General features: G+C 48.6%; 1 protein-coding gene across 12 annotated transcripts in view; it reads right to left on the bottom strand.

The window, feature by feature from the left end:
- The window catches only part of AKAP8L (A-kinase anchoring protein 8 like), a 32,105-nt gene that overhangs the window by 12,396 nt on the left and 3,454 nt on the right, over positions 1–16,255 (bottom strand). For 3 of the 12 annotated variants that reach the window (XM_027548059.1, XM_027548052.1, XM_027548054.1), the window contains exons 2-12: positions 14,532–14,606; positions 9,897–9,929; positions 9,367–9,607; positions 7,067–7,520; positions 6,879–6,975; positions 6,725–6,795; positions 6,293–6,356; positions 5,359–5,467; positions 3,765–3,906; positions 3,567–3,672; positions 3,200–3,330 (exon numbers count right to left, since the gene is read on the bottom strand). In XM_027548059.1, coding sequence (XP_027403860.1) covers positions 3,200–3,330; positions 3,567–3,672; positions 3,765–3,906; positions 5,359–5,467; positions 6,293–6,356; positions 6,725–6,795; positions 6,879–6,975; positions 7,067–7,520; positions 9,367–9,607; positions 9,897–9,929; positions 14,532–14,606 — 1,523 coding nt within the window. Of the gene's footprint in view, positions 1–3,199; positions 3,374–3,421; positions 3,472–3,566; positions 3,673–3,764; positions 3,907–4,680; positions 4,824–5,358; positions 5,468–6,292; positions 6,357–6,724; positions 6,796–6,878; positions 6,976–7,066; positions 7,521–9,366; positions 9,608–9,896; positions 9,930–14,531; positions 14,607–16,255 lie in introns of all 12 variants that reach the window. The other 9 variants (XR_003511988.1, XM_027548057.1, XR_003511991.1 and 6 more) reach the window with 7 other exon arrangements.

A 16,255-nucleotide genomic window follows, 5' to 3' on the forward strand; every position in this document is an offset into this window, starting at 1 on the left:
TAAAATTCGTGGAATCTCAAGGAACACAGTATAGCCAAAACAATCTTGAAAAAAAAAAAAAGCAGCAGAAGTTACAGGTGTCTGTTTCTGATGCTAAACCTTACTACAAAGCTACAGTATGCTAATGGCATAAGGATAAACACAGAGAACAATAGAATAAAGAGTCCAGAAATAAATCCAGGGAGCTGTAGTCAACTGACTTTTGGCAAGAGAGCCACGACCATTCAACAAAGAAAGAATACTTTCTTCTACAAACGATGTTGGGACAACTGGAAAATCACATGGACTAGAATGAAGTTGAACTTTACCTTACACCACATACAAAAATTAACTCAAATGCATTAAAAACCAAATTGTAGGAGCTAAAACTGTAAAACCCTTACTGTAAGAAGGCAAAGGGATAAATCTTTGTGACCTTTTATTTGACAATGGATTCTTAGATGATACCCCAAGCACAAGAAAAAAATTTAGATAAACTGAACTTCATCAAAATTAAACTTTTGTGCTGCAAAGACACATCAAGGTGAAAAAACCCATGCCATGGGATGGGAGAAAATATTTGCAAATCATATGTCTGATTAAGAAGTTGTATCTAGAATATATAAAGAACCTTAACTCATAAAGACCACACAGTTAAAAAATAAAGTATCTGAACAGATATTTCTTCCCTTCCAAGAAGACAGACAAATGGCCAACAAGTCCATGATAAGATGCTAGAAATCATTGGTCAGTTATCAGGGAAATGCAAATGAAAAATACAACAGATACAACTCACTGCACACCTCAATGACTGAATGGCTGTTATCAAAAAGTCAGATAATAACAAGTATTGGTGAAGTACTGGTGACATATGAATAAATCAAAACTCACACATTGTTGTTGGGGATATACAATGATACAGCCATTTTGGAAGATAAGCTGGCAGTTCCTGAAGAAGTTAAACTGTTACTATTTGACCCAGACATTCCACTCCTGTCTAAAAAAACCGTAACACATGTCCATACAAAAATTTGCATCATAATAGAATTACCCATAATAGCCAAGAGGTGGAAACAATCCAAATTCTAAAGCATGAATAAACTAAATGCGGTATAGATCCATACAAGAGAAAAGGTTTAGGCCACACAGAGGGATGAAGTTCTGATACGCTACACTATGGATGAACCTTGAACACATGCTCAACAGAAGAAGCCAATCACAAAAGACCACATACTATGGTGACTACATTTATATGAAATGCCTAGAAATACATGGAGACAGACAGTAAATTAGTGGTTGCCTAAGGTTTGGGGAGTATGGTGGTTACAGAGTGACAGCTATAAGGTGTGGCTTTCTTTCTGAGGTGATGAAGATGTTCTATAATTGTGCTGACAGCTACACAACTGTGAATATATTAAAAACTACTGACTTGTATACCTTACATGGATGAATTGTATGGTATGGGAATTGAGCATCAATAAAACTGTTACCAAAATTAATAATAACTAGAAGCTTTTTATTTACTTCTAAATCTGGTATTTTACAGACTATAGTATTTATATTTGAACTCTCTATAACCAACTACTTCTGGTGTCTTCAAAGTATCTTTTAGTACCCTTCCAATCCCCTCTATGGCTGCTGGTTGTTACAGCTAATTTTTTTTTTTTGCAACTTGCTTTGGAATCAGTTTATATTTTGCTAGCTATCATTCATTTCACCTAAATTTTCCAAGTTTTAATACCATGCACTATCCAGTCTCTATAGTCTGCTCTCTGTTCTCTTTCAACCCTTATCAGCTACCAATCCAAGAATCTCACCATGGCAAGATCCCTACAGCTTCTCTGTTGCCAAAGCCAACGGACATTTTCTGTATCTTTTCAGACCTGTCAACGGTATGTGCCAATCCCGAATCTCCTTCACCACCCCAGCCAGATCTCTAAGCCCATCCCACTGTTGAGAATCACTGCACTGAGAAAGAACAGAGATGAATTTGATGGGCATGGAAAAAGGTTGAGAAATGATTCCTTACACTCCCCTTGACTGCTACATCTGCTCATAAAGTCTATCAGCATCATCCAGGGTGACGGCAGCCAGGCCTCTCTTTCTAGCCCAGACCTGGCCCTGGGCCTCCCAGCTCTCTCCCTACTGCAAAGCCCCACCCCGCTCACTTGATCTCTAACAGCCAGCTTTAATTCAGGATGTCACCGATTCAACCAAAAGAACACCCACTCTGGCTTCTGTGTTAGGCCCTGGGAATACACTGGAATGCAAGACAGAAGTTTTTCAATTTCTTGCCAAACTCGCTCCTTTTCTTGTACCATATACTACCCCACCCTCCTCATCTTAGCAGCACCACTGTCCACCAGTTAAACAAGCCAGAAATCTGCAATAACCCAGACTTTCATCACTCCCTCATGCCGAACTCCTATTCACGTTCTTAAACTGCTCTTCCATCATCTCCCAAGGCCCTTCACTGATCCCACTTCCTTCCCAGAACAGGTACCCAAAGTCTCTAGTCTAATACCAACTCTAACCCTTCTGCTAAGTCACTTCAGTTGTGTCCAACTCTGTGCGACCCCATAGACAGCAGCCCACCAGGCTCCCCAGTCCCTGGGATTCTCCAGGCAAGAACACTGGAGTGGGTTGCCATTTCCTTCTCCAATGCATGAAAGGGAAATGTGAAAGTGAAGTCGGTCAGTCGTATCCAACTCTTAGCGACCCCATGGACTGCAGCCTACCAGGCTCCTCAGTCCATGGGTTTTCCAGGCAAGAGTACTGGAGTGGGGTGCCATTGCCTTCTCCCTAATCCTTCTAGTCCCCCACTTAGAAACTCTGCTGCCTACAGGAGCAAGACCAGGCCCCTCAGCCCAGCCCTTGTAAACCTATGTCCAATCCCTCCTCCAACAACACTTGTACCATATGCTTCTCCCTGTTTGGTGTCTGAACCTAATCTGGCCATTGGCCCTTATGCATACGCAGGTCCCCATTTCCCACAGCCTACTTCTTCTTAAGGTCTGGCTCTGATGCCACCACCTGCCAGGCAGAATCACCAATTCCCATCCCTCTGTAGCATGGCTGACTGCTCTGGGCTGGAGATGTGTCTATTTTCCTGCCCCTGGCAGCTCTTCATGAGCAGGCAGGGGTCATGACTCCAGCACCTCCCCAGAGGCCTAAGCCAGTTAGCCCACAGGATGGTGGGAGGGCACTGGTGGCCACTCACCCTGCGGTTCCGGTTGTGATCCATGGTCTTGAGGTGCTTCTGAATGATCCCAAACTGCATGGGAATGAAGAGGTCACAGGCTGCGCAGTGGGCTGCCTCTACCTTCTTCACAAAATGTTCCATGGCAATTTCTGTAGAGGGGAGAAGGAGGGAGTCGCCACTGGTCCCAGACACCTAAGAAAGACCCAGGAGTTGGGGGAAAATGCCAGACCAGCTCCTCACCTCACCCTGCCATTTCCACGTGGGCCTGAGGTTGTTCTCACTGACCCTCCCTGGGGGAACAGAGGGGTGTTGTGACCCTACTCTGAAAACCAGAGGAGGGAAGGCTGAGGTCCGGCCTGGTAGGACTGGGATGGAACCTCCTCACCTTGTGTCAGATCTTGGTCTCTGTAGATCTGCTGGATCAGACCATCAAGGTCCTCCACGGTTTTTCTGAGCTCCTCTGTCTTCTTCGTCTTGTTGGCGACATATTCCTGCCGGATACACCAAGGAGATAGCAAGCTTTGTGTGGGCCACTCTATGTCTGCAGGGTAACAGCAGCTGTACCAACCACTCCAAGGCTCACCTGCAGAAAGTCAGCTGTCTGCTTGGGGAGCTTGGTGCCTACGTACTTAAAGTGTTCCTTGTGAAACTTGCTGTCAAGGTGGCTGGCCATCTCATCCTCATAAAAGGTTCGGTATTTGCAGAGAGAACACACGAACTGGATCCTGCCACAGGAGGGAAACGCAGAGCTGAGACCAAGAGGGTTCCGGGGAAGGGTGCTGTTGCCTCACCCAACCCAGCTGCGAGCCCTGAAACAGGCCTTGCTCATGGGCCTCTGAGGTGTGGTCCCAGCAGGGGGACAGGCTAGGACCGGTGGGGCTGGGAGTGCAAAGGGACAGAACATCTGCAGGCTGCAGTTACTGCAACATAGGGGACAGGGCAGGAGCTCTTCCTTCCCACAGGCAGGAGGCTGAAGCCTGAGGCAGCAGCTGCTGCAACAGGCAAGGAGTCGCTGGAAGGTTGCTGGAGGGCCTCTCTACCGAGGCTGGGCAGGAGCTTGTGCACTTGGCCCAGCTGGGGAGCAGAAGGAAGGATGCCCTGGCGTGAGCCAGGTGGCCCTGAGTGCAGAGTGAAGTACGCAGTCCTGAGGCAGGGCCCGGAAAGGTGCTGCATCTTCCTTGTGGGGGCTGAGGGGCTCAAAGACCCAGCCCATCCTCTGCTCAGAATGCTTGGGGGTAGTGTCGGGAGGGATGGGAGGCAAGCAGGCCTGGGCACCTGCTGCCTCATCTTCCTCTTCTGAGAAGAGACCAGTCTGAGCTGGAAGGAGGGCGCCTGCCCGGCCTGCCAGAGGGCAGCCTGGAGTCACCTGAGCGAGGTGCTCTGTCTGGGCCGCGTGTCCACAGCAGAAGCCCGGGGTCTGGGGCCTGGGCCGGAGCAGGCCGCCGTGGCAAGGGGCGGAAGAGGCCAGCCGCCACCGAGGCCTCGGGGCAGGTCCCTACCTCTGCCGGACGTCCTTATCTGGGCCACGGGGTCAGCTTTGTCTGGAGAGCCCAGGGGCCGGGCGCCGGCGAGGCTGAGGAAGGTCCAGCAAGAGCAAGAGTCTGAGGCGGAGGAGGAGGAGGCAAGCGCCAGTGCGGGAGCCCTGAGGGCAGACAGACCCGACCAAGGGGCGTGAAGGGCTCAGCCGCAGACAGGCCCGGCCTGACAGGGCCGGCGGGCCGGGCAGAGGGCAGGCCCGAGGCTGCCACAGCCCACAGGTGCTGCCATCTCTCCTGAGCACGGTGACGGCCTCTTGGCAGCTAGCTGGGGTGGCACAGGCGCCTTGGACCTTGAGTCTCTGCTGAGCTGGCCCCCTCCCGCAGGGGCATCAGGCCCCCAGTACACCTCGGGGCTCATGTGCCGAGTGACCTAGCGCCGGAGCTTCTGGGCAACGGTGCTGAGCAGGGTGAGATCTCAGGCCAAAGTCGCTAGCGGTCGCCAGGCGGCCGCACAGGGGCAGGGGACGAATCAGGCCTTGGGAGCTGGGCCTGGCGGAAAGCAGGGTCCATGCACGGCCGAGCAGGTGACGGCTCCCAAGGGAGGCCAGAGGGCGGTGAGGCAGCAGAGCTATGGCCCTGCTCTCCTGGAGGCAGCCCCAGAGCGAGGCAGAGGCAAAGGGGTGGAGGGAAGCTGGTTACCTTTCCACCATGCGGTCTCGCTGCCGCTTTTTCTGCTTGTCCAGGCTCTTTTTGCCTGCCTGCAACTTGCGTTTGGCCTGGCCACTCTCATCCTGGGCGCTCAGGACCCCTGTGGGAACAGAAGGATACGGTTACCAGTCTACGGTCTCTGGCTGGATATCCACTGTCTACTCCAGGGGGTCCATTCTGAAAGCAGCTGTCCGAGCAAGGCCTCTGGCTGCGAGCAGGACCGGGTGCCCTGGGATGGGCGGGGAGTTGACCCCACTACGTTCCAGGACATCCACACTCTGCAGAGTGAGCCACAGGGAAGCTGGAAGGTAAAGAGAGGCTGTCTCAGTGGGGACACTGGCAAAAGTTCAGAGGACCCAGGTGGCAGAATGCAGGAAGGCCTCAGGTGGGGCCTGAGTGCAGCCCCCAAGGGTAAAGGCCCCAAAGCTCACATGGCCCTGCCCACCCACACTGGGTACCGCGGCAACAGTAGGCTGAGGCTGGATTTAGGTTAGGTACCTGCTGGCGCTCATCACTCGAATAGGGAGACACGGACTCCCAACAGGGGCTGTAGAGGTGCTAAGGGAAAGGACATGCAAACCAGAGCCGTAAAAACTGCACCGAGGGTCCCAGCTTGGACACCAGCCACTGAGGACTTGGAACTGCATGTTACTAAGGGCCTGAGGGCAGGGGTTGAGCCTGGGGTTCCCCCACACTTTTGCTTGCCCCGCCCACCTGAAGGCAAAACCAGTGTACTGTCTCGAGATCAGGGCCAGAGTAGGAACCAGGCAGAGGAAGAAAGGTTACTCCCTACCAGTACATAGTCAGCCACACCGGGACGATCCAAGTTGGGCATATTTCTGCCAAGACCCTGCCCTTGGCTGGCCCCCTCCCGCCACAAGCCATCTGGAAAAGTCCCCAGTGCCCGGCCACTCAGAAGACTCACCCTTCTCTGCATCCTCTTTGCCACCTTCCTTCCCCTCCTCTTTTCCCTCTTCGTCTTCTCCTTCCTAAGACACAATTTCAGACTGTCAGTGTTAAAGCCTGTGCAGTTGCTCCAAACAGCTGTAAATGACAAGGCCCTGTACCAGGCCGGCATAGAGCTGGCGCCTCACGGCCTCCCAGCAGGCCTTGCACAGAGGCCTCACTGGGCCATGTTCTGAAAAGGAAACCCAGCCTCTGATCAGCGGCTGCCGGCAGCCTGCGCCCTCTACCAGACCTCCACTCCCTTGTGCTAATCATGTCTGCATGCAGGGATAACTCAGGCTGGCCTGTGTTTCTTGGGAGAGGCCTGCTCTGGGGCGCCGGGGCTCAAGCAGCCCCCTGTCCGCAGGCCTCACCCACAGACAGACAAGAGTGCAGGGCTGGGGCCACTTACTGCTCTGGAGCCCTTCTCCACAGTCTCAGCGCCTTCCGTGCCCTCTGCAGCTTCCCCCTCTGTGCCCTCGTCTGAAAGGCAAGAGGAAGCAAGCTCAGTGCAGGAGGCCCATGGGGCAGAGGGCAAGGGTCATGGGCCCAGCACCCAGGCTCACCGTTGTCTGAATCACTGTTATCAGAGCAGTCCGTCCGGGTGGCTTTGCTGTCTGGCTCGTCAGGACTGCCGCATTGCTTTCTCTTCTTTTTCTTGGTCTGGGTCAGAAAGAGCGAGCAGGGTCAGGGTAAACGGCTTCAGGCCCTTCACTTTCTCAGTCACAGACCAGGAGGGGCCCCTTTCACTCACCCGGAAGTCAGCCGTGGTCCAGGTCTTCCAGGTCCGCCTCATCTGCTTCATGCCATTGCCAAACCCAAAGCCAAATCGGGAGCCACCTGGGAAGGTGCCCCCGCCACGCATGCCCTGGAACATGCCGTACTCAGGGATGATGTTCTGGGAGAAGAGGGAGGGCAGCCGGGAGGCACCAGGCATGCACTGGCCCCGGGCCCCCATGGGGTCTTCCCACATGCGCCCATAGCCCGAGGCCATCGGCCGGCCACTTCGGGAGTCCCGGGCCCAGCCCTGAGCCCGTGGGCCAAAAGTGTCGCTGCCACGCATGCGGAACTGGTCGCGGTAGGCATCGTACTGGCCCTCATAGGCCATTTCCATATCAGGGTCAAGCTCTCCGTAGTCATAGCCCGACCGGTACAAGTCACGCTCGCTCAGGACAGCCCTCGAGTCACAGGCCTCGTAGGAATCATACCTGCAGAGGCAGATGACAAGCATCAAGGGGGCCTCGGGTCCCCTCACCCTTCTGTTCCTGCCTTCCAGCAAACCGTCCCGTTTCAGGGACAGAAGACCCACTCCAGCACTACCCCAGCCCACTGTAGAGAACCAACGTTTAGAAATGCCAACTTAAAAGGCTTCTCGGGGCAGACTTCTAGAAGCTAGCAGGTCCCCTCAGCTCATGTCCCCAAGCCTGCATATGACCACGCACCAGCTTTCAGACCCTAACAAGGACTGACTACTAGGGTAGAGTAGGTCTCAGGGGAAGAGCGGGGCCACAGGAAATGTGCATGTGTCTGTGGCAGTCACAATGCCCAAGGCCGCTCCTCGAGGGGCAGAGCCAAGCATCCCAACATCCCGTAATACGTGGGCAATCCAGAGCATCAGTGTTTTGTCCACTGGGGCTGGTAACTTTCACAGGAAACCTTCAAACCCCCTCACCACTGAAAACAAAAAAGAATACAGAACATTTGCCAGGAAAGACGCTGCAAGCTTGCCCAATGACAAGAACAGAACTCTTATGAGCTCATATAATCCCTGGTGCCCAGGACAGGGCATCATAGCCTACACAGCAAGTGGGAAAGCAAGCCAGACGTTCTGACTGTGGAATCAGAGACAGCTATTCTAACTTCGGCTGCAGCCCACAGGCCCAGGCCCCACACGTCTCTTTGCCAAAGCTGGGTAGTTAAGAAGCACCAGCAGCATGAAAGAAGAGGCCAGGGCGACCCAACTGTCACTCTGTCTCTGAACCCTGCTTTCCAGCTTTAGGTTGCTGCAAGATGGTACACAGGCAGCTGGCACCAGCAGCAATGTCAGCCCAACCACCCCCCAAGCCCCCCTGCCCCGGCCCCACCATCTGGCAGCCTCAGATCCAACACGATGACTATCAGGCACAAGGAGAGGGGATGTGCTGGGCCTCCCCTAACACTTTCTGCTTGCTAGAGAGCCCATGCAAGCAGAAGTCTCCTTGGCACCCTCAGCCCTAGTGCTCCTGGAGCCTCACTTGGCCCTATCAGTGTCTGGCCAGGCCCCTCCTTACTCTCTCCCATCTGTCAACTGGAGCCATTAGGCCACTTCACTCCATCCCGTGGTAGAAATACATGTGCCCTTCTCACCGAAACCTCTCACTAGGGCACAGAACTCCTGGGCCAGCACCAGATCAGACAAGCACAAACCTGAAGGCAGATCTGAGTGGGAGGCCCAGCTCCTGTGTGCCTCTGGGTAAGAGATGCAACCCATGGGCGCTTCACTTTCCTCATCTACAAAGTGAGGACATCAACAGCTCCCCACAGGGGCACTTCTGAGGCTCAACAGCTACACATTGATAAGGCACTAAGGGTGGCTAGGATGTGCCCCCATCTTTCCCGTGCCTTACGTGAGACGGCACAGCTCGCCGTGCTCAGCCTGAGGGCTCACCCCATCCTTCATACACAACCCAAACGGTCGTGCCCTGACAGAGTGCAGGGTGCAAAGTATTGCAAGGACTTCAAATGGCTGTCTCCAGAGGGAAGAGTCATTCAACAATGATCCTGAGAAGAGCCACTCAGAGGTCACAGTGAAACCAGCCCAGAGTGGGCTTGCTTGGCCCTCTGCAAGCTGGAAAAGAGGCTCACCACCAGGCAATGGGTGAGGATGGAGGGAGGACGGGACACAAGCCAGAGAAGGAATGTGAAACAGACCCTACACAGTCTCTGGGAAGCCCCAGCAGTACAGCAAAGAAGGAGAAAACAGACAGATATAACAGGAAGTTCAGGAGAGGGAGACTGCCAGGGGGCAGAGGGTGACCCTGCAAAGCCTTCGCCCCTAGGCTGGTGCCCACTCACCTTTCTCCACCTGAGCCGTACACGCCTCCTTGTATCATGTCCGTCTCCAAATGCGGCACCATATCTAAGCGTTGGTTAATTCTGGACAAAACGGAATCAGCACTGGCACTACCCATGGCACTAGGGTTTGCATTTGTGTCAGAGTTAGGCATTTCCCAAGAGTTTGAAGTGGCCATACCATACCCATAGTTGGTGGTGTTATCCTGGCCATAGCCATAGCCATAACCATAGTTCTCGTAGCCTGCAACGATGGAGACAGAAAGACAGACAGACAGACAAGATGGAGGGGGCGAGGAGAGACAGACAAACAAAGAGACAAGAACACCTTTGGTCACAGAGACAAGCCTGGATTTTAGCCACCCAAGGCTGGATGGGCCCAGCCTTCTGGGAAGGAACAGCCAGCCCCAGGGCACCTTGGACCCCCAAAGGCAAGCCCCATTCCGAAACCTTGGTTAAGCTGCACAGTGGCAGAAAGACTCAACCAGTCCAATCCCAAGGGAGAGAAGAGTGATCATGGGAATAATACTTGCCTCTGTTTGTCCCAGAGTTCCAAGTTCCATATCCTACAAAAAAGTAAAAGGGCAATTATATCTATAATTGCTTACAGTATGATGAGAGTCTAATTCCGGCATAAAAACAATGATTCCTAGAACCTGAGCGGTTATAGGAGGCTGAACCTCCCCTAACTGAGAAGCCTTGAGCTTGAGAGCACTATATAACTGACCCAGGCCACGTGTTGCCCTGGTGCCCAATCTTTCGTGGCTCTGACCATCTGCTATTTAAGGAACCCCCGACTCCTAACACTCTCAGGGAGTGTTGCAAGCTCCTATATGGCTTCCGCAATAAGTCAGAATTGGAAGATTACTCTCGCCCTTGGCTAAGCACCAATGAGAGGAGAGTCAAGCAGTTCTGGTGCCTCACACTGACTCCATGCTGTAAAAGAAGCTCAGCAAAGAGCTCATATCCACTCCAAAATCCTGTCAATCAGATCACCCGACAAAGCCAACTGGAGCAGAGAAAATAACCACCCTAGTCCCTCAAACGTCTGCCTTAACAGGGAGAACTATCAAGCCCTTGAATTGTGTAAGTATGCTGTGCTGGAACACATAAGCAGAGGGAAAGACAGGACACCACTCTTGAGAAGAATTGATGAAAATACAATTTGGCTTATAAACTAAATGTACTTTGCATTTTATTATAGCACATAAGAAAAATTGGTGATGGACAGGGAGGCCTGGCGTGCTGCGATTCATGGGGTTGCAAAGAGTCGGACATGACTGAGCGACTGAAACTGAACTGAACTGAAGAAAAATTCTTTCCTTCGAAAACATAAAGCCACTGAAAACTGACCAAGTGCAAAGCAAAGGGCAATCTCTGAGTCGAGCACACACGATTCTTTCCCAAGGAAGTACATGAGAACAGGAGACCACTTTCCCAGTGTCTCTGGTGGGACCTCAGAGTTATCTCCTATTCCACAATGTCTACCTTGCAGAGAGACAAGTCATCCTTGTCCCAGAACAGAGAGAGGACCAAAGCTCAGCAAGGACAGGAGCGTGAGGAACAAAAGAATCCAGCCACAGGAAGGCAAGAGTGCATACACTGAGAAGATGAATCAGAGTGAACATGCGAGGTGGGGCAAGCTGAGATCCTATACTCAGGTTTCCCCTCGATCTACTGCACAAATGAATAGGGAGACACTGGAAACCAGCAACGACCTAGAGATGAACACTAATGAACCGTGGACATGCTAGAGCTCACAAAGCAAAAATCCTCTACAGCTGGGGAAATCAAAGCAGGGGCTTCTCATTCATTTGTTTATTCAACGATTATCATGCTCAGAGCACACAGAACAGAAGCTAGCAGTCCCAGGCACTCCTCAGGCCCAGAGCACTGTGTGGTAAAGCAGACCCTAAATAATTAGAGAGCAGCAAGGGACAGCAGGTGGAGATCATGCAAGGAGTGAGTGGTGAATGAGGCATTCAAACAGGCAAGAAGAGTGGCTGGCACAGCCACACAAGGAATAATGCACACTTAGTCCCAACAGCTAAAAGGGTCTGGCCACGTGGCTGTCTGCAACCAGGACAGTGGACACTGGCTATTCAAAAAGACAGGACTGGGAGACAAAGGCAGCCCATCGAGGCTATGCCTGAGTCCCAGATATGGTGTCCCTGCCCTACTCCAGGCTTCCACTACTGAGGACTTGCCAGACCAGCAAAGAAGCACAAAGAAAGGAAGCAGCAGTAGGCATTAACTCTGAACACAAGCACAGGCTGGTGGCTCCTATGACAGCGGCAGGCAAGCACTCTCTATGTGCTACCTGCTATGCCTAGAGTAATCCTGGTGGGCTCCCCAGCCAGATCCCCTCAGGGGAAATCTTTGTCTACACTGTGTTCTTTGGTGACTCCCTTGCAAAAGAACACTGGAATTCACTTCATCTCCACAGAGATGAGACCATAGTTGACAGACTATTTTAAGAATGTAATTTATTTTTAAAAAGGAAACCAAAAAAAGAAAGAAGGAAAGAAAAAGTAAAGAAAAGGAGCTGGTTATAGAAAACAGTATTTAAAGAGCAAAAATAGAGAACTATGTAAATGTTTGACTTTAAGGTAATAGTTAATCACATTACGGTCAACCTACTCAGTAATATCACATGGGCATCAAAAAAGAAACTACTAAGCCTTACGCTGCCCAAGGAAACGCTCTAACAGCACAACAAAACAAGTTCTAGCCGCCTGTAAGTTATTCAACTACCTAAAATAACTATGCTGACAAGTATAAAATGGTGGGACCTTGGTTGACTGTTTTTCAAAATGTTATTTAAACGTTGTTATATTAGTCTTACAATTTAAGCCAGAAGTAAAACTATTCCTTCAAAACATGATGTAAAACTTCTCCAAAAAAAAAAAAAAACTACAAAAAAAAGTTACTAGTGGAAAAAAAAGTTAACTTGTGAATAAGTGAGCTTAGCAAGGTTTTATTACAAGATCAACATACAAAAAGAAAAAAAAAATCAAATTTCTACATAACAGCAATGAACAATTGGAAACTGAATTTTTGAAAACTATCATATCCCATACCATTAAAGACATGAAATGCTTAGCTGTAAACTGAACAAAATATGTGTAAGATTTGTGCGCAAAAACTAGAAAACACTAAAAAAAAAAAAAAAGACATGAACAAATGAAGTGACATACTGTGTTCACATATTAGAAGGCTTAATACTGTTAAGATTTCAATTCTCCCAAACTATAGATTCAAGACCATTCCACTCCAAATCTCCAAAGGAATTTTTATAGAAATTGACAAACTGATTCTAAAATTTATACGAACAAGCTAAGGAACAAGAATATCCAAGTCAATTTTGGAAAAAGAATAAACCTAGAGGACTCATATTCATAAATTTCAAGACTGACTATAGTGATCAAGACAGTAAGGTACTAGAGGAAACTTAAGACAGGCAAATCAATGAAAGAGAATTAGAATCCAGATACAGACCCACACATATACATTCAATTAATTTTCAACAAAGGTAACGAAGAATCTTGACTTACACTGTATACCTGGTAGAAATATTAACTCAAAATCACAAAATAAATGTAAAACCTAAGACTATGAAGCGCTTAAAATCTTTGTGACCTTGGGTTAAGTATAAATTTCCGAGATACAACTGGGGGGATTTCCCTGGTGATCCAGTGGTTGAGAATCTGCCTTCCAACGCAAGCAGGGGACTTGGGTTCAAACCCTGGTCAGGCAACTAAGCTCAAGAGTCACAACTAGAGAGTCCCATGTGCTGTAATTACTGAGCCCATGCGCTCTAGAGCCTGTGTTCTACAACTAGAGAAACATCTTGCAACTAGAGAAGCTCCTGCGCTGCAAAGAAGAGTCGGTGCAAAAAAAAAAAAAAAAAAGATTGGCATTTCCCTGGCAGTCCAGTGGTTAAGACTCAAGTTCAATCCCTGGTCAGGGAATTAAGATTCCACATGCCACACAGCACAGCTGCAAGATTTTTAAAACAAAAATAAAAGACTGATGAATTGGACTTCACCAAAATTAAGAATTTGTGTTCTTCAAAAGATACTATCAAGAGAACAAATAGATAAGCCCCAGCCTGGGAGAAAATATTTGCAAATGCCACATCTTATAAAATGCTCTGGACTAGAATATATAAACTTGAGAGAAAATGGTTCAAAAAAGATGTGTAATTTGGGATTATGTCTAATGAAAAGGGTTGAGGCAGGGAGGGCAGGACAGAGAAGCCATGCAAACAAAGTTTCTCCTCCTTATGAACTATTTGATACCTCCTTACTCATTTTCAGAACATTTTTTTAAGTCTCTCTTTCTCCCCTGGGACAATCTGACAATCCTTCAGGGAGTTTTACTTATTTCCATTTAATCAGTGACTCCTGAGAGAATGTGACTGTGTAGACTCAGTCTTTCCCTAGACCTTGGCAGTAAAACCAATTACCCATCTCAATAACCAAGGCAAAACCCTTTGAAGAAAGCTCCTTCATGACAGAGAACTAGGGTCATGGTCACAAATCACAGAGAAACAGCTTTACTGGCAGTTTTGGACTGCTGAGAGACACCAATAGAATATCTATGGATCCTTCTGAATTAGAGATTCAGTGTGTCTGTCCACAGTTGAGAAATCAATGAGAAACTTTCAACCCTGTGTGTGAGGAGCCTACCAGCCTGACTGTGTCTCTAAAAGCCATCTAGATTCAGACAGGCAGCCTCTCCTACACTGGAATCTCATGCACTACCCTGGGGTTAAGTTAATGGCTTGGTTTCTGCTCACATCAATCCTTTGGACTTTGATTGGCTACTCTCCTCCCCAGACCCTCCCTCGAGGGGATTTTCTGAACCTACATCTTTGTCACAGGCCACAAGTACTTCTAACAGTTTGTCAAAGGGTCAAAAGAACCAATCATATACAGTCAAGAATTCCAGCTTGCTCAATAACAGACCTCTTTCCCATAATTGCCCCCAAAGGGCAATTCTAACCCCCTGAAGCTATTCTAAGAGCCCACCATACCATTTCACACAAGTTTGCATTTGGAAAAGACAGTGTGACAGCAATGTTAAAGGCAACTAATAAACCAGTGGATTGCTCTGCCACTAAAAGCAGAGCACACACCCTCCAATTCCCAGGGGCCCACACTTACCGTAATCACAGGTGGGCTGGGCGCTTGTGTCTGAGTACGTTGACTGCAAAGTGGTTTCAGATCCCTGGACAAAGCCTAAATATATGTACAGTGTGGTTAATTTCTCCAAAAAAGCCACATGAAGATGACCTAAGACTACCCTTCAGTGGAGACTGCCTGGCAGACCCTCCCCTCACTGGAAAACCACCAAAACTTTTGGTTTCTGAACACCTCCAGAACATATCAACCAAAGGAAAGGCAGGCTATATTTAACTTGTTATGTCAGAAGAATTGGATAAACATTTTTAAATCTTTAAACCAGTACCCTGTTTTGATAAATGGGTACCCAAATTATTCAGGTAAATGAAGAAAGTGTTTATATCACTGAAAGGTGAGCTCCAATTCAAATAACAATGGGGGTTAATTTTGAACAATGTTAAGGTAAATAATACCTATTCCATTCCCCCAAATCTAAAGCTTATATATATTTTTCATCTGCCCATTAAAAAAAAAAAGTGTATTACAATTACTTCTTAAATGTAATTACTTGGGGTTAGCATGTTTATATGGAACAAGCATTATAGATTCTATGTATAATTTCCAATCTTCTCAAATCTTATACTATTTCTCAACTTCTAATGAATTAGTAACAAGTACAGAAAATCTGAACTTCTACCAGAAACTACTGGTCTCAAATGCTGATTATCTTTTAATCTACACTTTTAAAATATTTTTGTAAAATATTTTTAAGTGATTTGCCCTTAGCACTGAAATTATGATAGACACCATAAGAGGCAACATTTGCCTGTTCCCATCAAGACCCAACTCACGACCTAAAAATTAAAGCCAGCACCTCCAGTAGCTTTCACAATAAAAGCATACACCAAGTGCCTTTCCCTGGGCAGGCATTCAAGTATTTGTTGACACTCTTTCTAGTTCTCTTTTTTTTTTTTTTTCCCAGTTCATTTCTTAAGACCATAGCGGCAAATAGGACAGCAACAGCAGCCAACACTGAACAAGTGTTTTTCCTGCAGGGTGCTAAGGGGTTCATCTGCATTATTTTGCTTCATCCTCACCACAGCCAACAAAAGGGACAGGGCCAAGATCCCTTACCCTGCCAATTCCAAAGTCCAAAAAGGTCTGAAAACCAAGTGTTTTCGTCAAATGTGGTGTCAACATGCATTTTGGGAAAAACTGACCCATGAGGACATTCTTTATCTTTCTTCATTTAATTACAAAGTGCTGCCCCAAACCCCACTACAGGTGTCATGCAATGTCCTTTTAAGCTAGAATTCCAAAACACACCCAGCTCCAAGGGTTTCAAACAAAGATCAGTGGATCCACACTTTACTTCCCAGAGGAGGGAGCTGAAACTGGGCACGGGGGAGTAACAGAGCTGGTGACAGAAGCATATAAATTCAACATTTCCTACATACCCTAATTAAAGAGGGCACACTGGAATGGATTTCCTCCAGGGACCCAGAACCTTCCTGAGATGCCCAAACTGTAACCCTGATAATAACTATACACAAGAAACATTGAAAGTAATCTAAAGAAGGTTCACCTGTGGGGAAGGCTCCCAATGTAAGTACCACCTTACACTGGCCTTTTCCACTGTTTGGTCAACTAGCTTCTGGAAACCTGTTTGTTCAGCAATAGTGCCACTGGCAAAACAACTCCAGACTTTAGGTAACATGGTCTGAAGGTACTGCAGCTGCAACTAGAACGTACCACAAGCTAACAGG

Source organism: Bos indicus x Bos taurus, chromosome 7 (assembly GCF_003369695.1).
Source record: "Bos indicus x Bos taurus breed Angus x Brahman F1 hybrid chromosome 7, Bos_hybrid_MaternalHap_v2.0, whole genome shotgun sequence".
NCBI lineage: Eukaryota > Metazoa > Chordata > Mammalia > Artiodactyla > Bovidae > Bos > Bos indicus x Bos taurus.